Consider the following 22,354-nt stretch of genomic DNA (forward strand, 5'->3'; position numbering starts at 1 on the left):
AATCTTAATTATCCCTTAATCACACACTAATAATTGATAGTATGATTTGTTTTATACACGTCTCCTTCTAATTCACTCCTCAATATGCTTATAATTCACTCAGCACCATAAAATTCAAACTAAGTAACATGTTCAAATTAATCCGACTATAATATTAGTTCAATCGATTGCCTTGAAATTAGTTCGAAGATCAAAATTATAATACCTTAATCAGTTGGCCTAAAATCTAGAGGATTTTTTTTTCCCCTTAAATCACTTAGAAATTTGAACAATTCTATCAATTAGCTCTAAAACTAAAACAATCAAACCACAAAGCAGTATGTGTGTATATATATATAAATATTTGTCTGCAATTTTCTACATGAAGTTAATTAATGGAGGCCTCATTAGGGCAATTTACAAGCTAAAATAACCTCCGATTTCCACGCCGCTTGACTGGCTAAATTAACCATCAATGGCCGGCCGGCCGGCCGTCTCTCCGGCCAAATCTCGCGCGGCTTCAGTGTAATCCCAAAACTACCACTATAATATTTGTTAGCATATCCAATTAAAAAACTCTGTTGACTCACCGGAACTAGACTGAGTCGGATCGGAGTTCTGCCGAACTTTGGCCGGCCGGCGGCAGCTCAACAAACCGATTTATTATCGGCAAATCCATACAGTAAAGGTCTAGATTCGCCTAAAAACTCGAGGTTCTTTCTGATGTCTTCGTCGCATCGCCTCTGGAGATCCTTGAGATTCAGAGTTCTCGACGAGTGACTCAACTCGGAGCGAGCCACGACTCGGAGAACCTCTTCGAACACCGATTCGTCGCACGGAAGCGCCAGAGGACCACGAGTAGCGAAGCCGTATTCCTCCTCGGCCTGCGAGAGCAGCTTCCTGAAGATCGGATGGTTCAGGAACGTGGCGCGGACGATGAACCGCCGGCAGCCGGTGCCGACGCAGACGGCGACGTGACCGGCGGGGACGTCGGACGGCGGTGCTAGGAAGGCCGCTGCGCGTGCCTTCTTGCGCCAGCGCTGTAGCATTTGTCGGAGTCGGACAATGCGTCGGATCTTGGAGCTTTTCGCCGTCTCCGGTGACATTTCCGTTCTGTTGCGGCGGCGGAGGGAGAGCGTGAATCGGAAACAGAAGGTGCAGTGCGTTGCGTTTGCGGGGATGTTTCGGTTGGAAATTTGGGAGAGCCTTAATAAGTACGAGTGTTACCAAATTGCCCTTCGAATTGAAGATATTTACAATATTTCTTTTTTCTTTTTCAGTTACTTTTTGTTCTTGACAGTACCATGGGATTACTGTGCAACTGCAAGCATGAGATCGCCGGAAAAGTCTGCCCCCTCTAGTTGTAGGTATTTACTTTTCTTTTTTCAGTGTAATAACTACGTTTTTTAGTAATGTGGGCCGAAACGGAATCCCCGTTTTTTTCCGTTGAATTATGTTTAAATTAACGTATAGGAATTAGGATATTAAATTTTTTATTTATCAACATTCAACCTTACTAATATTAGTATTAAAGGATTAGAAGTTCGGGTCAAATGAGAAGATATTATTTTACGTGTCATGTTGGTTGTGAGTTAGATTGTTGGATATGGATAATATATTTATGTCATATTATAAACTCGTATTTTAATATTATATTATACGTTTCGTGGAATAAAATAGTTTAACACCATATTACTTATATTTGATCTCAAATGATTAATTGATTTAAAAAAATATATTGGTCTAATCAAGTCTATTGTGATGCTATTCGAAAAGTAAGATATTCATCAAATGATATCAACACATTCTTTCCTCATTAACCATCATTCTTCGATTCAACTACTTATCAACTTGAGTATAATTCAACTGATTAAAACACTTATTTTCCGATGAAAAGATTATGAGTTCGAATCCTACATCTACATGTACTAAATAAAACACTCCTCTCAACCTCAACTAATTATCTCATCAACCATCACAAACAGTCTCCCTCCGACTCGTGTCATTGTGCGATTTCCCAAGCTCATATCTTCACCAATCCCAACAAAACCATGGATTGTTCAATAAATGTCCGACACCATACTTATGTTTCAATGAACCTTCCATTTATTTTATACATGTGTTATTTTTATAGATATTGATATATTAATTGTTCTTTTTTTTTTCCTTTTTTCATTTTGTATTACTTTTTATGGATTCATGGTTCAAAGCAAAAGGTGAAAGTGGCACAATTATTACTATTAATTTGATATTTTATTTTGGGATATCATTTTCCCCCCATCCCATCATCTTTTGTCTGCTAGATTCCCCTTTTCCAAAAAATATAAAATAAAAAATTATTCCTTTACTTGAAATATACATGGTAATATTGATTAAAATGGAAATTAGTTGAAATTTTACCAAATATATTGCTGTGTATCTCTTAAATTGGCACAAGTGTGATTAGACTGCCTAATTTAAATCCAACATTCATTTTTCTGGTCATTTTCATTGCTTTAATTATTAACACGTAACCTTCTCCAATTTTCCCAAAAATAGAAAATGTCCCATAATTTAAAGAATTTAATCTGTTTAATTGTAGAAAATAGATGAGATGTCAACAATTTTTTGTATTATTTCACGTAATCACCATAAATAAGGGACATTATGTCTGCCCAAAAAATTAAATGACTAATTTTCGTGACATGTTACTCCATAGTTGTCCCCTGTTCTTATGCTTTTTCACTTATAAATTCATAGTTATATGATTTTTATTAACATAGTGTAAAATGATAAATGTGAATCTAATTATGGGAGCTAACAAGTTCTCTTTGTCATCAAATAATTTTTCACTTATGCGTTATATGATTTTTGTTGACAACATAAATCAGAAAAAAAAATGATCAGGTGAGGTGGTTCAAATTAAGTATAATTGAAATAAAACATTACTAAAATAAGGGTTTAAAAAAAATGTTGAATTATAACACAAAATTAAAATAAATTTGAGGACTTTAAGTTTGTTTAAAAAATTGTTGAATTATAATCCCTCCGTTTCTTTCCTTCGACAAAAGTTTGTTTTAGAGATTAACACAAAACCACAAAAATTTCTAGTACTGTGGGAGTATCTATTCTCTTTATTCACATTATGATTTTGCCTTTATAAATAATTATTTAATATTGGTGGAAGCAAATTATTTTTTATATGATACAAAATGAATGAACCAAAAATTTTCTCCTTTTTAAGTACATAGAAAGAAAATTATAGATTGCATAGAGATGGAAGGGAAAATGGTTAAAAAGAAAACTCAAAAGACAAAGACCTCACAAAAAGAGGGAGGAAAAAAAGCTTTAGCAAACCCAACAATAAGAGGGGGAAGGGGAAAGTGAGAGTAAAAATGGAATTTTTTATTTATTTATTTTTTTTTTGTAAGTTTGAGGATTTTTGGCCATCTACCACATTTTCGTTTTTTGCTTCTGTTTCCTCCTTTTGAATAAAGAAAAATAAATTTGCATAGCCATGGCCAACACCCAAGGATTCAAGAACATAAAACAAGATTTTTATTTATATCAGTACAAATTGGAAACGATAATAAGAAATAAGAAACTTGTTTTTGTTTTCAAAATTCCTATACAAACTTTAAAATGAGAAACAAGAAACATAAATAGTTGTTAAAGGCTAAGATTTATTAATAAAATTAGAAATTGAAACATTACCCACCAGCTCATTTGTTTCTACCATTATAAGTTTTTCACTTAAGTTAGAAGATATAATTTTTATAATTAAAAGTTTGTAGGTGCAACATCGCTATAATTCATAGATAATTTATGTAATTTATCTAAAAATAAATTAAAATGTATTAATATATCTAGATTAGTTTCAAGTTATCTAGGCAACCAAATGTAACAGGGTCGGGTAATTGTCCCACGAGGAGGTTTTTTTTGGACGGAATGATCTAGCGAACTAAAAGAAAAATTCAAAATGATAATTATTTTGTGGGTTGCAATTTGCATGTAGCATTAATGAAAATGCTGCTTGGCTGTAAAAATGAGCTCTTTTCCAAAAAGGGGAGAGCTTTAACTGCCTGCAATTATTACAGAAATTGAGGCTCTTTTATTTTTTTATTTTTGTTTTTTCTAAATGGGCCCTACGAACAGCCCGTTTAACGGCCCAAATTGCTTCTTTTTTATCTTTCACCATCCGGCCTTGTCCACCCAAAAGTCGTTGCTCTAAATCAACTCAATTCCGACCAAAAGCAAAGGTGATACATGTTTGGTTATCAATAAATACGAGGGATTTTAAAAGGTTGTTTGGTAATATTTTTATTATTTTTTTTATCCTTTTTAATAAAAATATAAGATTACATTGGTAATCATTTCTTATTTGTTTGTTCTTTTTTTATTTTAAAAAAATGAAAATAGTTTGATATGTTTTTGTTCTCTAAAATTTTAGATTAGAAAAAATGATAGAAATTTAATTTTTAAAATTAAATGTTCGAATTTCTTAGGTTATATTTATATATTTATATTTATTTTGTATTTGAAAATACAAATGATAAAATTAATATTTATCTATGTTTTGAAAAAATTGGAAATGAAACAAGTAACTTGATATAGTTGTTTCTAAAATTTCCACACGAGTTTGGAAACGTTTTTTTAATACAAAAGTGAGTAACAGAAACAATTATCAAATGTTTATGTTTCTTAAAAATTAGAAGTGAAAAATTAAGAAACGAGAATGTTACCAACCAAACCCTAATATTCTAAGTAGTCGGTGACAACCATGAATTTGAATTTATTTGTCAAAAGTTGTTTTTACTTTTCCACCGACTTTTAATTTCTATCGGTCTATCCCTTTTTTTTATAATTTTTTTAATCTTTTAATCGAAGATAAGTGCATTAAATTGAACTATGTTTTGATAGGTTAGATAAATTACTTTAATTACATATTTTTAACATGTAATTACAGCTCCATAGGTTTCCATATAATTTAATGGGTTAGTAGGTTACGAAGTTACTGCACACATCACTCGCGGTAAAGTCAACGACTTTCTTCGTAAGTTTGGGGTCAAATCTAATCCTATACATTTATAATGCACTATTCTATTTAAAAGAAAAGAAAAACAAACTTATCTTAATATATAGAGTAGTATAGAAGTTAAATACTACTTAATTAATATGTCTTGTTTATTGGATAGGGTAGATAAAAGCATCTCTTTATTTCATTGAAGTCAAAGTGAAAAGTTTAAATCATTTGTCACAATATTAAAATATATAAATATATCTTATATTTTATATTTGGGGATGAGTTATCTCACATCCACACCCTACCTAACATAGTGTATTCGTCATTTCACTCGAGTTGTACTTGGTGTACTCATGAGGGCATATGTCAAGCTTAGTGTGTTCAAAGTAAAAAGAATAAGATAAAATTTATATATCAGGTTATGGATCGAGCTAAAAATACTATTTGGCCTTTTCGTTCAAGAACACATGTTCAAACCATAATTCAGACAGGCTGAGAATAAGATGGACCAAACGAAGTCACCCATAATTGACTCTGTAAAAATCTAGCTCAATCACAATCTAAAAACAGAGATGTCACAAGAGTAAAATTTGTTGAACACTGGGTACGAAGCGTCAAAATGGCAGTGCAGCGTTTGGTGCAGCACCTGCATTTTGGTAACGCTTCCCAAAGCAAGCTCCCTTACAAAAGATAGAGTTCATTCCTCACAAAAATATGCAACATGTACATAAGGTAATTAAACTCAGCTCCACACTAGCTTGGATTGCATTACAACAACTTTAAAGTAGAGGCAATCTAATACCACGTCATGCAACGTTAATAACAGGTCATCACTAAGTCCATCAACACATCAAAAATAAAATGATAATTGAAGATTAAAAATCCATAGGTAAGATTTGGGCAAAAATAATTGAGACTATAATCACAATTAAATCCAAAACATCTCTTCTCTCTCTAGTCTCTGCAATTACACAAGCCGTAGCCGTACGAATCCATACCCTCGAAAAAGCTTGGAGCGCGCGAATCCGAATCCATTTCAGCCCAACAAAGTAGAAAATTTCATCTTGGGGAATCAAATTTCAAGATGCCGCATCTCCTCCAGCAAATTCATCCTCACCCCTACCACTCCCCACTCAAACTTTCATCTTCCACACGCCCCTTTCAATTTCAACCTCCGCCGCCATGGATTTCCTCCCCGAATCCCATTGCCCTCCTCCGCCCCCGTCCGGTGACGGGCGGCGCAACCATTCGGTGTATGGCCAATTCCCGGAGAGTCAAAATGGTGGCCAAGCAGATTCAGAGGGAGCTTTCCGATATGCTTCTCACCGATAAGGTGTTGCAGTACGCCATCCTTCCCGAGGCCTCTTTGGGAGCGGATAAGTACCTCTCCTCTCTCACCACCATCACCGATGTTGAAGTCTCTGCCGATTTGCAGGTATTTTCGATTTCGGAAATTCTGCAATTCATGAGCTGAGCAGGATTGATTTCTCTCTTTTTTTGCTATTATTGTGATTTTTTGTAATGGGTAGCAGAATTTGAAGTGTACGGACTAAAGGGTGCTTTTATACCTGAAAATGACTGTAGAAATGAATATTGTCTCTGAGATTTGCACTATACTGAAGAGGTGCATTTGTTGAAGAGAGGGGATTTTTTAATCGAAATTTAACTTGATAGATTGCTATATGGTTCAATTGCTGGTTGCATCTTAGGTTGTGGGTATTGTGTAGTTTAGCCACTGGGAAATGAAATGGTTAGAGGCTTCACCCCATTTGGAGATGTTTGGCTTTGGTCGAAGACATTTTTGACATAAGTTATTTGAAGCACAACTTATGAAGTATTTGAAATTTTTACTGCAAGGATTAGACTTTTGCGGAATGTATAGAAGAGATCTACTGAGAAATCATATGCTTGAAAGTTGAAAGTTCACTTTAGCCTTGATAGATAAGCACTGCCATGGCATTTATACCAAAGAGGCTAACAATGGAAGTTCATTGATATGTTTTTCTTTTAAATGCCCTCCATTCGAGAACAATCCATATCACTCTTACTTCAAGAACTTGAAGTGTGGATTGTGTGATGAAATTGTGGTTTTTGATCGATTTTGAATTTATTCAACATTGCCTTATTTTTTCCATATAGCTCTTCTCCTTTAGACAGTTCATGAGTTCCTATGCAATTTAGGTAGCATGTGGATGTGTATGTGTTCAATAAACTTAGGGTGGGTATGGTATATCTTTTTAATTTAAAAACTTTTTTTTTTTGCACCATTTTATGAGTTATCATCTCTTAGGTGCTTAAACTACAAGTGTGTCAATCACTTTAAAATAACTTTTTAGACAATCATGTGTCTGAGTGTTTCTTCAAAAATGTATTTTAAAGTAATCCAATTTTTTAAAAACTGTTCTATCACCAAACACGGTGGATTTTTTAAAAGTAGTATACTATATTAAACACACTTTAAAGTAGTAATTATTTCAAAGGTGTTCAAAGAAACAGTGCTTCTTTTTCGTTTTGGTTTATTTCTTGGGCATTTTTTCCAATACCTCAACTGATTAGTAATTGTTGTTTGTTATCTCATGAATACTGATACACAGGTGGTTAAAGTATATGTATCTGTCTTTGGTGATGAAAGAGGAAAGGATGTTGCTATTGCTGGATTGAAATCAAAAGCTAAATATGTCCGCAGTGTATTGGGAAGGCGAATGAAGCTTCGGCTAACTCCCGAGATACGTTTCATAGAAGATGAATCTTTCGAAAGAGGAAGCAGGGTAAATAAAATCTTTATGTTTTTGCTTCTTGTACAACTTCTATTTCTCTGGCTGGAGGCCAGGTCAATTACTTATAACTTAAAGTTCTATGTTTATCTTATTGTTAAGATTTCCTTCCACAAGATGTTTTTTGTCTCATTTTCTTCATTTTTTTCCATTGCACATGTTTCCAATTTTTTGGTACAAGGATGCTGTGACAATAAGTGGGTTTTTTGCCTTACAAACTTTTGGTTTATCGTCCATTTCCTATTGAAATATCTCTTAGAAGTTCTGGAAATGTCATAAATATGGTTTTTGGAGAGTGCAATGGTGACCCGACTAGTAAGGGCTTAGGATTTTTGGAGTTTCTCTCCAAGGTTTTGGCTTCTAGTCTCTCTATGGAAAACTTAATAATTTAAGATCCTTGTTGTCTCTCGAAAGTAGCCACAAGTTGGTGAATCTCCTTTGGGATTAGTGGAGTCGGGTCACGGGCATTATGAAAAGTGTAGAGCTTTGCTCCCTATATGCAATGGGTAGGCTTTTCTTGGGAAGAAAGGACTCATGTCTGAAACTCATGCTATTATTGCCTGTGAAAATTTCTGTGTCTTATGATATGAGCGATGTACTTTTTTGTTTGAACTTTTCCAGGTGATTGCCATATTGGATCGGATCAAGGATGAAAAGAAAGACACCGAGCTATCCGAATTATCCAATACTCCTCAAGACGACAGGGACTGGGAAGGGGATGATGCTGATGAAGACATAATATATGTACAATAGGTTGCTCCATTTCTTGTCCCAATTTGTGCTCATCTGTGCTGAGGCATCGGCTTACTCTCACAGGTTCGCTATGTTACGAGTTTATGTTGTTGTCTTAGTCTTACATGTTAGATATACTAAATTAGTCTTGCCAGAGCTCACTTCTCGGGTCCAAAATTCATTGTTTTCAGGTATATAATCAATCCTCTGGTGATATCTTTTGTCATGAAAACTTTGGGGCTCGTCAATGTTAGAAAAAGGTTGAAGTGATATAGCTATGCCTGTCATTTTGATTCCCATCAAGTTTATCTGGGTAGTCATGTGTTATTTTGATGGTGGGATGTTCTTCATTTTCAATTTTTTTTAAATTAATTTTGTTGAATATCATTTTCTTTGTTTTCTAATATACTTTTTGTGAAAAGAATTGTAAAATTTTAAACCAAATTTCACAAACTAAAAAAAGTATGGATGACTCCAGTTTTTTTCTTCTAAAACTATTGTTTTGCAAACTAATCTTTTGAAATTTTAAGAACTATATGGAATGATATTTCTTATCATCGTATTTCCTCTCTATTCATTTTAAGGTTTAAATTTTATTTTAGTCACGGTATTTGGTTCATTTTGGTCTATATACTTTTAAAACGTTCAATTTAATCTTTGTATTTTTTACAAGTGAACATTTTGGTTCATATTTGCAACACAAGTTTTATACACCATGAAAATTCTTTAATACAAATTCATTGGATAAAAACGAAGTTGAAGGGACAAAAACCACCACTTTTTAAAAGTACAAAACTATAGTAGACATTTTGGAACATGAACAAAAGTTGAAAATACAGCCACTATAGTAGACATTTTGGAACATGAACAAAAGTTGAAAATACAGCCACTAAAATTAATTATTGTTTTGAAAAATGTTTCTAGAAATTATTAGAGCAAATAAATTTTGAAGGCTATGTTATTTTGCAGAGTAAGAAATGAAGTAAAGATGCTCCAAACTCCACCAAAATTCCTCTGCACTCAGAATCTAACCAGCCAAATATCTTTTTATCATCAAAGATAATAGATAAGAATTTAAATCTTGATGTCATTTCGTATTAATATTTATGATTTTAAATATTTCGTTGATATCTTCAAAGAAAATAAATTATTTCTCTTCAACATCGGTATCGAATCTAATGTTGTTGATGGCACAAAATAAAAGGGTGTTTTTTGAGCATCTACTTTTTTTTTTGGAATGGTTGAATTTTAATTCTCTTTTTTTAATTTTTTAATTTTTGGTCATAGGGAATTAAAGCTGGAAAAGATAAGAACCTTTCAATTTATTTATTTATTTATTATTATTATTTTGACAATAAGAACCTTTTAAAATTAGACCAATGAGGAAAGTTTATCGATATGGAAGAAAATATATAGTTTTAAGTTAGTTGATATTTATTATAGGGTAAAGTTCAATTTTAGTTTGAACTTTAAATTTTTAATTTTATCAACTTAAATCCTGAAGTTTGAATTATTGTTGCAGCTAATACGTTTCCAAAATAAAATCTAAGAATTATTCATGAACCAACTAATGGCAATATTTAACTACTCCAATTTAGCCACAAAATAAATTGGATAAATGTAGTAAAAGAAACCAAACAAAAACGCTCCAATCATTTAATTTAAAAGTATCTAACACAATTAAAAAAATCAATACTTTCAAAATTAATCTCATCCAACTATGCCAAAAGCTAGTTACAAATCTTTAAAAAATAATGAAAAGTTAACTAACCTAGTGTATTAAATTGGATCATTTATTCAAATTCAAGATCTAAATTGACAAGCTAAATCGAATATAACTCAGGTGGCTAAGGCACCCATCTCTAACCAAGACGTTATCTAAATTGACAAAATTACAAGTTTAAGACTGAAAATGACTTATTAGAAAGAGGTGTCGAGTTGAGCTATCCTCAAATGGGCACGATAAAAATTAATGAAGAAATCATGAATCATATAAACCTAAAAAATCACAAAGGTCTCTATAGATAAACCCCCCAAAAAAATTTACTAAATGCTCTCATTGAGAGTTGAACTTAAGACCTCCCACCTACTAAACGGGTGCTTGTAATTTAATTCATTTAATAATTTTAATTATTTTGCATTACCTTTTTCTCCAAGCTATCAAACATATTAGTTTACTTAAATTATAAAAATTTCGATTACCTTATGATTATGATTATTTAAAAATTGATGTGAAATATGTTGATTAAATTAATATGTAATGACTTCATAAAGGTAGTAATTAAACTATGCTCTTGTTAAGAGTCGAACTCAAGACCTCCCGCTTACTAAACGGGTGCTCTAACCAACTGAGCTACAAGAGCTATTTGACAGTTAACTTTTTGTTATCTTATTCATCTAATAATCTTAATTATTTTGAATTATCTTTTTTTTTCTCCCTATCAGACATCATAACTCAGCATTAATTGTTATATATATAAAGTGTTAGTTTATTAAATTACCCGAACTATCAAATTTTCAATTACTTTATGATTTTGATTTTAGTAGATTTCTTGATGCTATTGACATTGTTATTTAAAAATTGATGTGGCATACATGTTGATTAGACTAATATGCAATGACTTGGCTATCACTTTGCTTTTGTTGAGAGTCGAACTAAAAGACCTCCTGCTTACTAAACGGGTTCTCTAACCAACTGAGGTACAAGAGGTGCTTGAAAAAATAATAATTGAGCTTTTTAATTAATAATAATAATAAAATCACTATGAGACCATCTCAAAAAACTTCAACTATTAAATAATTCAGATTACATGGCTCTTTTTTTCAAAAATATTTAGTTTTTTTTTTTTTGGCATAACTAAATCTTATCGTCACCATTTAAAATTTAATATATATATATATATATATATATATATATATATTACATTTTTCTTTTTTAATTATCAGATAATAAGATTTTGAGTGCCAAACATTTTCCTGTTAGAGATTTAAATTTAATATCAATCTCATATTGGATATACTCAAAAGAGGGAAAAAGACTATGAAGAAAAAATAATGCCTAATATGATTTGGATAATCATTCCTACATAAAACAATGTGATATGACCATAATTTGATTTTTATTTTTTTTTTCAAAATCTTCAATAGTCAAAAAAAGTCATATTTATTCATAAGACTCAACTAAAAATTTTAAAAAAGAAAAAAAAAACGTTAAACACGTATAAAAATGTAATTAATTTATACAAAACTAACCTAAATGGAAAGGAAACGGGACACTCTTTAGAAAATTATGTAAAAGTTTTTAGATATTTCAAAATGGAACATACCCATACATATGGAATATTCTCTCTTTTAAATTACTAGCTCCTTAATCACTATCATAGCAACCCAATTATTCTGATTATCAAAATTCTCCAATTGTGAGTAGCATGCTTTTTTTTAGGTTAAATTATAATTTTTGTCCTTTAATTTTTATGTTGCAGTCAAAATTGATAATTCACACAAACATTCTTTAATTTTTAAAATTTAACAATTTATTAGACACAACACTGAAAATTGAGAGATTTTGGATATTTTCTTAAATTAAAGACCTCGAACGATCTTTATTTTATTTTGTACTTATAAACAATTTAAAATTGTCTCATTTTCTCTCTGTAAAGGAAGGAAAAGATGGTATGTGCATATATTTGCATTTTGTTGACCATATAAAATTGTTTTGTTTAGCTTTTGGAGAGTCATACCTCATGAATCATGATCATTGAATTTTTAAGGATAAAACTTGTTTAAAATATAAAATTCCCACAATTTAGTTATTCATATAGTTTATTTAATTAGCTTTAAATTTGATAAATGAGAGATTGGATAAGTGGGTGGGAAAGGCATCTACTTTGTTTAATTAGTAGTTATCAACAAGTATTATTCCAAAGTCTTAGGTGTGATATGATGGGGGAAAATCCAAATTTCTACTCAATAGCATAAATAAGTTATAAAATAATAATAATAATAATTCAGTAGTTTCTAAATTTTCAATTATTTTATTGAAAAATAGTTTATTTTCAGAGACAAATTATTTTAATTTAGATGGCTATTGTACTTCCAATTTTTATTTATTTTAGTTTATGTGCATTAAAGACATTCACTTTAGTAATTTTTTAAAATAGAGACAACAAAAAATTATAATCAGATATGTTTTGAAGAATAATTTAAAGAGAGTAATTAAATTTATTTTCTAAGAATTAAAAAACGTTACTAAAAAAAGGTTATCAAATAGAATCTTACTAATGATGAACATGTCAACGAATTTTTTTTTTATTTAGAAAAATATTCTTCTTAGTTCTAACTTCTGAATTAACGAAAAGTTTGTTATTAATAAATTCCCTTTTCGTTATTAGGATAATGCACCAATCAAATCTTTATCATCTTTTTTCTCTCTAGAAATTATATTTTAAGTAGTGCATCTCCAAAACGTAAAGGGAACTAATTATTTAAAATATTTTAAACGTCTTTGTCAAACGTGATTAGAAAATTGAACATGATGGCAAGTAAGAAAAACATTTTTTTTCTTTGACAGACTGTAAGAATAAAATAAAATAAAATATGTTATATTTACTTCAACTTGATGGCAAGTAAGAAAAATAATTTTTTTTCTTCACAAAAATTATTAGTTGAACTCCAACCATACAAATTCACATCCCAAATTAAAATTAAATATTTAATTTTTTTTATTATTAATCTATTATTCAATTAATATTGATCAAATTTCTTTGTTAACAAGTCAATAGGTAATAAAGATCAAATTTTGACGAGTTATTTGTTATTATGTAGCAGAAGTTTTATTATATGTTACTTTATTTTGATTAGGTAGAGATTTCCCGGGGTTAAAATTGAGTAGATTTTGAAACATTATTTTGATTAAAATGTAATAAAAAAGATTAATTTTATTTTAGAATGTTATAGATAATATAGTTGCACTTGTGTTATTTTCTAAGAGTACAACACAAAATAAATCATCAATGCCATCTACATTCTGATAAACTTTTATGATATTAAACAGCTGAAAAAAACAAAAAATAATAATAATAAGTATACAAATGAAAGTGAAATTGAAGTTTAATAATAAATACTAAAAAAGTAATTTATTCCACGTCAGCTTCGAAAAGGAAAGGAATCTCCACGTCAGAATTGTATTTTTTTTTTCTTAGAAAAAACTGTTGAGTGTCTGAAAAGACTAAATTAAATACAATTATTTCATAATCGGTGTAATACTTTATAATTTAATTGAAATTTATGGAGTACTAAAAAAAAAGAACTTTATGGTATTTTAAAAAATTGAAACATATGTAACATTATATGATTAAAATAACAGTAAAATTAATTAAACTATTTATTATTTTTCAGAAAAAATAAACTATTTATCATTTTTAAATAAATTAGGAAAAATGTCATTCCAAAAACTATTCTTCGCAATATTATTATCAACATTTTCTTTTACTTTTATAGTACTAAAATGAAAGTTAAATGAGTTAAAATTAAGGGCTAAAACATAATGTTTACTTCAAATATTAATATTGTTTAAAGGGTAAAAATCATGACAACGCAACTTAGTATTTAAAGAAATTATATTGTTATTATAAATCACATAATGCTTCGGTCGTCACCATTATTTATATATTGTATATTAAAAGTTAAGAGTCAAAGCTGAAATTAAGGAGAAGGCAAAAAAAAGACGAAATTAACCAAACTGGTTGTTACCAATTATATCTCGATTTAATTTTGAAATATAGCTAAAAATATATCTAAATCAAATTTATCTAAATGTAGTACCCATCAATGGACATGAATTATAAAAAAATAATAAATAATAATTAAAAAAAAAATTGTGAGATAGAACTGACATCCATCAACCATAGAGCGTGGAGCTCTTTATTCTGACTCCCTGACCACCAAATTTTAGTTTCCCCATTCAGAGCGCCAATTCTTTTTTCTTCCCTCCAATATATTTTTTAGTAAAAATTAAAATACATTTTTGGTACTAAATTTTGAATTTAATCACTATTTGGTATTTTTATTTTTTAAATCATCACTTTTTGCTTCTATTTGATTCTGAAATTAAAAATTTTGAATTTAGTTTTTTTTTTAAATGAAAATTAGTAATTTTTATGATTAACTACAAAAGTGATCAAATTTTTAAATGCTAAAACCACCCAACTTGCAAAAAGGATCAATTTTTACATTTGTAAAAGTAATTAGCTATCCTAGTTAAATTAGAATTTGCTGGTATGTTTTAACGATAATGTAAAAATAACACTGAACAATATCTATTTTTATTCATAAATTTTGTAAATAATTATATTACTATTATTTTAGAATATTATATTACATTGGTGACTAGAAATAGAAAATACAGTATGTCTCATCACTTTTTTTTTATAGAATAATGTCTAATTACTTGAATTGTACTTAAATCGACTACTAAAACTGTTCCGAAGATATAGATATCATATATCCATTTAGATAAAAAGTAATATAATATAAAAAATGATAATATATTTGATATATTTTGACAATTGTGGATTAAAGGTAGTTTTTAGTGTATAATTATATATATGTGGCAATAAATATTTTTTTATATTTACTAATAAGGTACAAAATTCTAGTATACATATGTGCATGAAAAGTTCCCAAATTTAGCTAAATAATATAGCTTTTGAAAATAAATAAAAGAGTAAGATTTTTTTTCCATAAAAAAAAAACAAAACAATGGGATGCCCATGCCGGATGGATTTAAAAAAAAAAAAAAGATTAAAAAAAGGAAAAAATTCAAATTTAGCATGAAAGTGACACATTTGTGAAGAAAAATGTTTATTGGATAAACAATTTCCACAAATAAGTTTCTTCCACGCAAGATTTTATCCTGATATTGAATAAAAGCACATTTTGTTTTTATGAAAGTAAATTACTTCTTAGAATAAGAGAAATCCCATTAAGGTAAAATTCTAATATTCTCTATTTTCATTCGTAAAGAAAATCTTTCTTTTTAAACCAAAACACATATTTGAAATAGAAATACCATCCAAAAAGGAGCGAATTCATTGAATTTGGCTCATATAATGGATTTTATATATACACACAACATTATCAATTCACTTCTTTTATTTTTCTTAAACAACCATTAATCTAAAATCTTCTTTTATGGCCTTAAAACTTTCAAAGTATTAAAATTATTAAACTTTCAAGTTTCCAAATAAAATCAGTTCTACGTGATTGAATAACAGCAACGATCAAAACGATTATTTTTGTAGAGTTCAAATGTCAAGATAGTTATTTTCTTTGGGTTGAAGTATTGAAAATAATATTTTAAAATTTTAAAGAGCCAAACAAAGATTTACCCAAATGAATGGATATAAGAAAACAAATGTTAAAATATTATTTTGGTCATTATACTTTTAGCAATGATCCATTTTAGTCTCTATATATTTCAATGTTCATTTTGGTTCACGTACTTCTAATTTTGGTTAATTTTGGTCATTGTATTTTCAGAAAGTGACAATTTTAGTTAGTATCTATAAAATTTATAAACAATTGAAACTATTTAATATGAATTTATAATTACACTTTAAAAAATATATTGAATATAGTATAGTATTGAAATCTTGGTAGAAAAAAATGAGATAAAAAATAAAATAAACGGATGAAACAGGTGAGAAGGACGAGAATGAATATTTGAACGATCAAAACCAAACAAAACTAAAAATAAAAATAACAAAATAACATTTTAACCAAAAAGAGACAAAAAAGAAAGAAAGAAGTAAATTAAAAGGATCCTTGAAAGTCCAAAAACCTAGACCCCCGCGGTCCACGTACGCCACCGTCTTCCCTTCCCCTATCTCTTCTTCTCAAGTTCTGAAGCTCCTCCTCCCATGGCCATGGCTGCCACCACTCTCAATCTCCCTTCTCTCTCCTCTTCCTCTTCCTCTCTTTCTAACCCATCTCCCTTCCCATCTCAATCCCCTCTCTCTCTCTCTATCAAAACCCTAAACCCAAAATCCCATTCCCTCTCCCTCCCCCATCTCCGCAAGCCCCCTCTTCTCGCCTCGGTCAAAAACCCCATCTCCGACGTCTTCTCCGCCGATGACGACGACGAAAAGCCACGCGAGGAGTGCGGCGTGGTCGGAATCTACGGCGACCCGGAAGCCTCTCGCCTCTGCTATTTGGCTCTCCATGCCCTCCAGCACCGCGGCCAAGAAGGCGCCGGAATCGTCTCCGTCAACGATAACGTCCTCCAATCCGTCACCGGCGTCGGCCTCGTCTCCGAAGTCTTCAATCAAACCAAACTCGATCAGCTCCCCGGCGATTCTGCTATTGGCCATGTCCGCTACTCCACCGCCGGTTCCTCCATGCTTAAGAATGTCCAGCCCTTTGTTGCGGGCTACCGATTCGGCTCCGTTGGGGTTGCCCACAATGGTAATTTGGTTAATTATCGTTCCCTTAGGAATAAGCTTGAGGACACTGGTTCCATTTTCAATACTAGTTCTGATACTGAGGTTGTTCTTCACCTTATTGCGATTTCTAAGCATAGGCCTTTCTTGTTGAGGATTGTGGATGCCTGTGAACAGCTTGAGGGGGCTTATTCCATGGTTTTTATTACTGAAGATAAGTTGGTTGCTGTTCGTGATCCTTTTGGGTTTAGGCCTTTGGTTATGGGTAGGAGGAGTAATGGGGCTGTTGTTTTTGCTTCTGAAACTTGTGCTCTTGATTTGATTGAGGCCACATACGAGAGAGAGGTGTTTCCTGGTGAAGTTTTGGTGGTTGACAAGAATGGGATTCAATCCCTCTGTTTAATGGCCCACCCTCAGCCAAAATCTTGCATATTTGAACACATTTACTTTGCTCTCCCAAACTCTGTAGTCTTCGGGCGATCGGTGTACGAATCCCGCCGAGCATTCGGGGAGATACTAGCCACCGAAGCCCCTGTCGACTGTGATGTTGTGATTGCTGTTCCCGACTCTGGAGTAGTGGCTGCTCTTGGCTATGCAGCCAAGGCTGGTGTGGCCTTCCAACAGGGGCTCATAAGGTCTCACTACGTAGGCAGGACATTCATAGAGCCATCGCAGAAGATTCGTGACTTCGGCGTGAAGCTGAAGCTGTCGCCGGTTCGAGCAGTGTTGGAAGGGAAGAGAGTAGTGGTGGTGGATGACTCCATAGTAAGAGGCACCACATCTTCAAAGATTGTGAGGCTGATCAAGGAAGCAGGGGCAAAAGAAGTGCATATGAGGATAGCCAGCCCTCCAATCATAGGGTCATGCTACTATGGAGTGGACACACCAAGCTCAGAAGAACTGATCTCCAACAGGCTGAGTGTGGAGGAAATAAGAGAGTTCATAGGGTCTGATTCACTTGCTTTTCTGCCATTTGATAGCTTGCAGAAGCTTTTGGGTAGTGAATCTCCAAACTATTGCTATGCTTGCTTTTCAGGGAATTACCCAGTTGAGCCCAGAGAGATAAAAGTGAAAAGGGTGGGAGATTTTGTTGATGATGGCTTGAATGGGAGCTTGGAATCCATTGATGGAGGATGGGTTAAAGCCAGCAGAAACCAAAATCTTGACAATCATCTCACAGTGGAGAAACTTGTTGGGGGCCTCTGATGAATCCTTTAATATCTCAAATTTTAATTAACCTTGCTATTTTGCCTCTGTTTTCTCTTATATCCTTCATAGTTTTTAGAATTACGATACGGGTGGTTTCTGATGGGAAAAAGCAAATGCATCATTTAGATTAATAAGTTTTATGTAATGATTATTGGGCTGCATAAGAGAATACTCTTCTGCTAAGTTTTTTATTATCTGTTACTCGGAATGGAATGTTGTATGGTCTAACGGTTGTTCTCTAGAATAAGAGTTCTGGGGTTCTGGGGTTAGGGTCCGCTCCGACCAGGACACCTATAGTTATTAAGAAATAATAATAGTAACAATAAAAGTGGAGACAAGTTACTGAATTTTCTTTGACAGAGTTGGGAGAATTTACCAAATATGGTTTGATTTTCATGTTTTTTTTTTTATTTTTTTGCCTTTTAAGGCATAGATTTTCTTGGTTGTGTGTAGATTCTTTTTTCCTTTTAAAATATTTTGAGCAATTGCTCGCTTTACTATTTTCATGATCTTTGGCTCGAAATAAATATGTATTTACAATTTTCATGATCTTTATAGTCTTAGCAAATGGGTGCGCCTTTTTTTAATCTTTTTAGAATATATATATATATATATATATATATATATATGTATATTTTTTTTTTTGTGGGTTTCTGATTTTCGGTAGAAAAATGGCTCTTGATGGAAGTTTGTTGTATTATTTTTTGGCAATTTAATGTAAAGGCTATGGAATGTTCTATTTAGATATCACAGCAATAATTGTGGGATTTGGATTTTTTTTTTAAAAAAAGGAACGAAATATTACAACGTTCGTGTCAGTAATTAGTTCTTTGTCAAAAAAAAAAAAAAAATTAACAATAATAATAAATAAATAATATATATATATTTTTTGTTTACTTCAAAAAGGTAGATTTTAATGTTAAAAGCATCAATTAAATTAGATTGAATGATGATATTTTACACATGAAACAACCTGAGAAAGTATCGTTTTGAAGATTTTAAGTTGAAAAATTATTTTAAAAAACTGTCAGAAGTGGGATTTGAACCCACGCCCTCTCACGAAGACCAGAACTTGAGTCTGGCGCCTTAGACCACTCGGCCATCCTGACTTGTTGATACTGATTAATTTTATTTTATATTTTAAATAGTGATTTTCTTATCCAAGACTTGGCACAGAGCTGTAGTTTTGTTTAACAGGCTGAATACCGAACACTAACTTTTTCTATTTTAACATTTTCGTTTACTACCAACTCCAAATAAGACAGACTTCTTCAATATACTAACGAATTAAAAGGTTTTGAACTTTTACTTGATGATAACGTGATTATATGCGTAACTTCGACTTCAATACTCGGAAAAAAGAAACAAACATATTACAATAATTTGTCATAGTTGTTTAGCACAACCAAACAAATGAGAGCAAGCAAAATTCTATTTAGACCATCACATGCAAAGAGATTTTACCTATGTTCATCTTTGCATTTTGCACATGGAGCAAATATCTACCACATGGGGACCAAGATTTTGCACAAAGATTCCTCTTGCATGGAGTTTTTTTTTTTTTTTTAATTTAAATGTTATATATGAGTGTGTGTTTTTATAAATCATGTCACTATATAAAGTGAAAATTTCTATGCATAAATCTACAATAAAATATAAGTTATTGTGTACTATTGAGAAAACAGCTAAATTTTCAAAGAAAAATGTTTCTTTGAAATTGAAACCTATCTTGTATTTTACTAGAAGCTCAATCTTTTATGTTTTACAAGAATGGTTTGTGAAATTGGAAGACACTTTTGACCCAAACCATAGGTATCATGGGCCTACTCTACAAATTTGTTTAATTATCTTGTCTAAACTGGCCCATCTTAGACCATCATGGGCTAATATTTATGGGCTTGGGCCCATCCTAAACTGGCCCATCACAAGGACCTCATAATCATAACATTGCTTCTGCTCAATCAATGATGTGAACAGTTTGGTTTCTTTATTTATGAGAGACATTCTTCAAATATTATCTTTCAGTTCTGGATTACAAACACACTGTAAAATTTAAAATCATTAAATAATTTTATAAATATTTATATTAAAGAAAATCTTTAAGTGAATTTTTTCGTGGCTTGTTATCCTTATTATTTATTAAAAATTTTTTTGAATGAATAATTTGAAATTTTCCACTTATGAGTTTCTTTTTAGTTAAAAAAAAAAATAGTGGACATTGGAAGATATGACCTCAAAGGAATAATTTAATGTCTCAACTTTTTATTTTTCTAGTAAAACATATTTTGGCAACTGTTTCTTGTTTCTTTTTTTTCCCCTCTTTTTTAGGTATAAGTGTGGAGATTCGAACTCACGAACTTTTGATTTGAAATATATGTCTTAACCAGTTCAGCTATCTCAGGTTGACAAATAAAACTTTTATTTATGTTTTTCAAAAGAACGAAAATAAGAAACAAGACATAATTATATTGTTTCCAAAATTTATACAGAAATTTGGAAAAGTCTCTAAAAATGATAAAAGAGAAATAAGAACAATTAATAAATACTTTTTTTTAAAAAAATTAAAATGAAAAACGAGAACGTTACTAAAAGGATACTTTAACTTCTTAACTTCTTCAGCGCGGTGGTTGAACCGATCGAATAGTTTAGAGATTCATACAAAATTTTTTAATGTTTCATTTTTAAGTCATTATTATTTGTCCTAAGAAGGGTGTAAAATGTGGTCTCCATTCAGCTCATTTTAGTGGGTTCTACAACCTTTTTCCATGTAATATATTATACTTTTTTTTTTCTTTCTATTATTTTGAGAGTCATACGTGGCAATTTAAAATTAATTTTCATTCAAAACATAAATAAAAACTCATTTAAAATAATGTTGCAGAAGAGTCGCTATAGAATTGGGTGCGTAATCAAAAAGGGCATTGGGGAAAACAATAAAAAATTATATCCCAATCATATAAAAATTGTACACACACACAAAAATAATAATAAAAAATTAGGTCATGTGGTTGATGAGATCAAAAAATTAGGTAATATTCGATCCCCAATTTTGAATTTCTGATTCCCTTTTGTTGGTATTGGAAGTTGGAACCCTTAAACTACCTTATCTCTGCGACACCCTCATTATTTTTAAATCAAAATGAATTCAATTACGATTATTGATGCGAAAATTTGCCGAGGCACAGAAAAGGATTTGGGAGGTCGGTCGGCTGTACTTAGAGCGAATTCTTGAGTACCTGCAATGAGGTAAACTACTCCGACGTCCAAATCAGTAGGTAATCTGAGCTTAATAGATATGCTTCAGATAGATTTTCATATCTGGACTCGTGATGTGATTGTGTATTTATAGTGGTCAATGGGGCAGATAGCTGTCCCATCCAGACATTTCCCTGCTCATGTCAGGCTCCTCTAACCGACCTTCGGTCTATGCTTCAGATCGGTCCTTCTTATGCTCTCGGAAAAATGAATCCTCGGTGTCTGGTTCGTTTCCTAAATACCCGACGCCGAATTGTTAGGTCGGCCTCTTTGGAATTCCTCGAATAGGTTGGCCACACACAGTTTGACCCCAACAATGATGTTATTTCTTTAGCTTTGTTTACATGTTGCTTACTAATACCGTTTGAAATTGAAATATGAATAAGATATATTATAATTATTAAAATACTATTTTCTTATCTGTAGCTAATTATAAATATATTAACTTAAAAATGTGTTAATATTATTTTTAATTAAAATAATGATAGATTTTAACTTCTTTTATTACTATTTTAGTGAGAGTAAATATTTTTTTATTATAACAATTTATTTAATATTAACAAATAATGAATAATTAAAAATAAAATTACATCAAATACAAAATTTGTTAGAACAACTATCATTAATATATAATATTATTAAGCTTTGTTATAGTATTTAATAACAATCTATTTTAATAATTTTATTATTATTGATTCATAATAAAACGTGTAATATTTTAATTAGTTGTAAAATTTCCCAACTTGTCTTTAACTTATTGTTATCACTCAACATCCTAATATTTTCTTATTAAATCGATAATATACATCAATAAATACGAACTCTTAATAAGAACAAAATATAATATACATTTCTTATTAAATCGATAAAATACATCAATAAATACGAATTCTTAATAAGAACAAAATATAATATACATCACTAAATACGAACTCTTAATAAATACATTATATATTCTAAAAGAT

General features: G+C 30.9%; 2 protein-coding genes, 2 non-coding genes and 1 pseudogene across 6 annotated transcripts; 2 read left to right on the forward strand and 3 right to left on the reverse strand.

The window, feature by feature from the left end:
- Positions 1–304: 304 nt before the first annotated feature.
- On the reverse strand, positions 305–1,175 carry LOC148212745 (protein SMALL AUXIN UP-REGULATED RNA 12 pseudogene; annotated as a pseudogene).
- A 4,711-nt stretch (positions 1,176–5,886) lies between these two features.
- LOC111015387 (ribosome-binding factor A family protein) lies at positions 5,887–9,648 on the forward strand. Of its 3 annotated transcripts, none has more exons than XR_015789174.1 (4): positions 5,887–6,416; positions 7,576–7,749; positions 8,377–8,571; positions 9,457–9,648. XR_015789174.1 is itself a non-coding variant. In XM_022290400.2 (3 exons), exons 1-3 carry the CDS (start codon positions 6,066–6,068, stop codon positions 8,506–8,508), a joined length of 657 nt encoding a protein of 218 aa, XP_022146092.1. In that variant the 5' UTR covers positions 5,887–6,065; the 3' UTR covers positions 8,509–8,790. The 3 variants fall into 3 exon arrangements, 1 of the variants encoding a protein (XP_022146092.1); XR_002602036.2 differs by lacking the exon at positions 9,457–9,648 and adding an exon at positions 8,679–8,790; XM_022290400.2 differs by lacking the exon at positions 9,457–9,648 and having other exon boundaries at positions 8,377–8,790.
- Positions 9,649–10,776: 1,128 nt separating this feature from the next.
- On the reverse strand, positions 10,777–10,850 carry TRNAT-AGU (transfer RNA threonine (anticodon AGU)). Its single transcript has one exon. It is a non-coding gene; the product is annotated as a tRNA-Thr (tRNA).
- Positions 10,851–16,313: 5,463 nt separating this feature from the next.
- ASE2 (GLN phosphoribosyl pyrophosphate amidotransferase 2) lies at positions 16,314–18,481 on the forward strand. Its single transcript, XM_022290579.2, has one exon. It carries the CDS (start codon positions 16,407–16,409, stop codon positions 18,129–18,131), a length of 1,725 nt encoding a protein of 574 aa, XP_022146271.1. The 5' UTR covers positions 16,314–16,406; the 3' UTR covers positions 18,132–18,481.
- A 678-nt stretch (positions 18,482–19,159) lies between these two features.
- Positions 19,160–19,243, reverse strand: TRNAL-CAA (transfer RNA leucine (anticodon CAA)). Its single transcript has one exon. It is a non-coding gene; the product is annotated as a tRNA-Leu (tRNA).
- Positions 19,244–22,354: the final 3,111 nt, after the last annotated feature.

This window comes from Momordica charantia, assembly GCF_013281855.1.
Source record: "Momordica charantia cultivar OHB3-1 chromosome 2 unlocalized genomic scaffold, Mcharantia_2.0 BLBB01000002.1, whole genome shotgun sequence".
Lineage (NCBI taxonomy): Eukaryota > Viridiplantae > Streptophyta > Magnoliopsida > Cucurbitales > Cucurbitaceae > Momordica > Momordica charantia.

Excerpts from the sequence above, each read along its gene's own strand:
- LOC111015387 (XM_022290400.2), top strand. The coding sequence starts at position 6,066 with ATGCCGCATCTCCTCCAGCAAATTCATCCTCACCCCTACCACTCCCCA. Across the intron at positions 6,417-7,575 it reads AAGTCTCTGCCGATTTGCAG|GTGGTTAAAGTATATGTATC; the intron begins GTATTTTCGATT and ends ACTGATACACAG. Across the intron at positions 7,750-8,376 it reads CTTTCGAAAGAGGAAGCAGG|GTGATTGCCATATTGGATCG; the intron begins GTAAATAAAATC and ends GAACTTTTCCAG.
- ASE2 (XM_022290579.2), top strand. The coding sequence starts at position 16,407 with ATGGCCATGGCTGCCACCACTCTCAATCTCCCTTCTCTCTCCTCTTCC.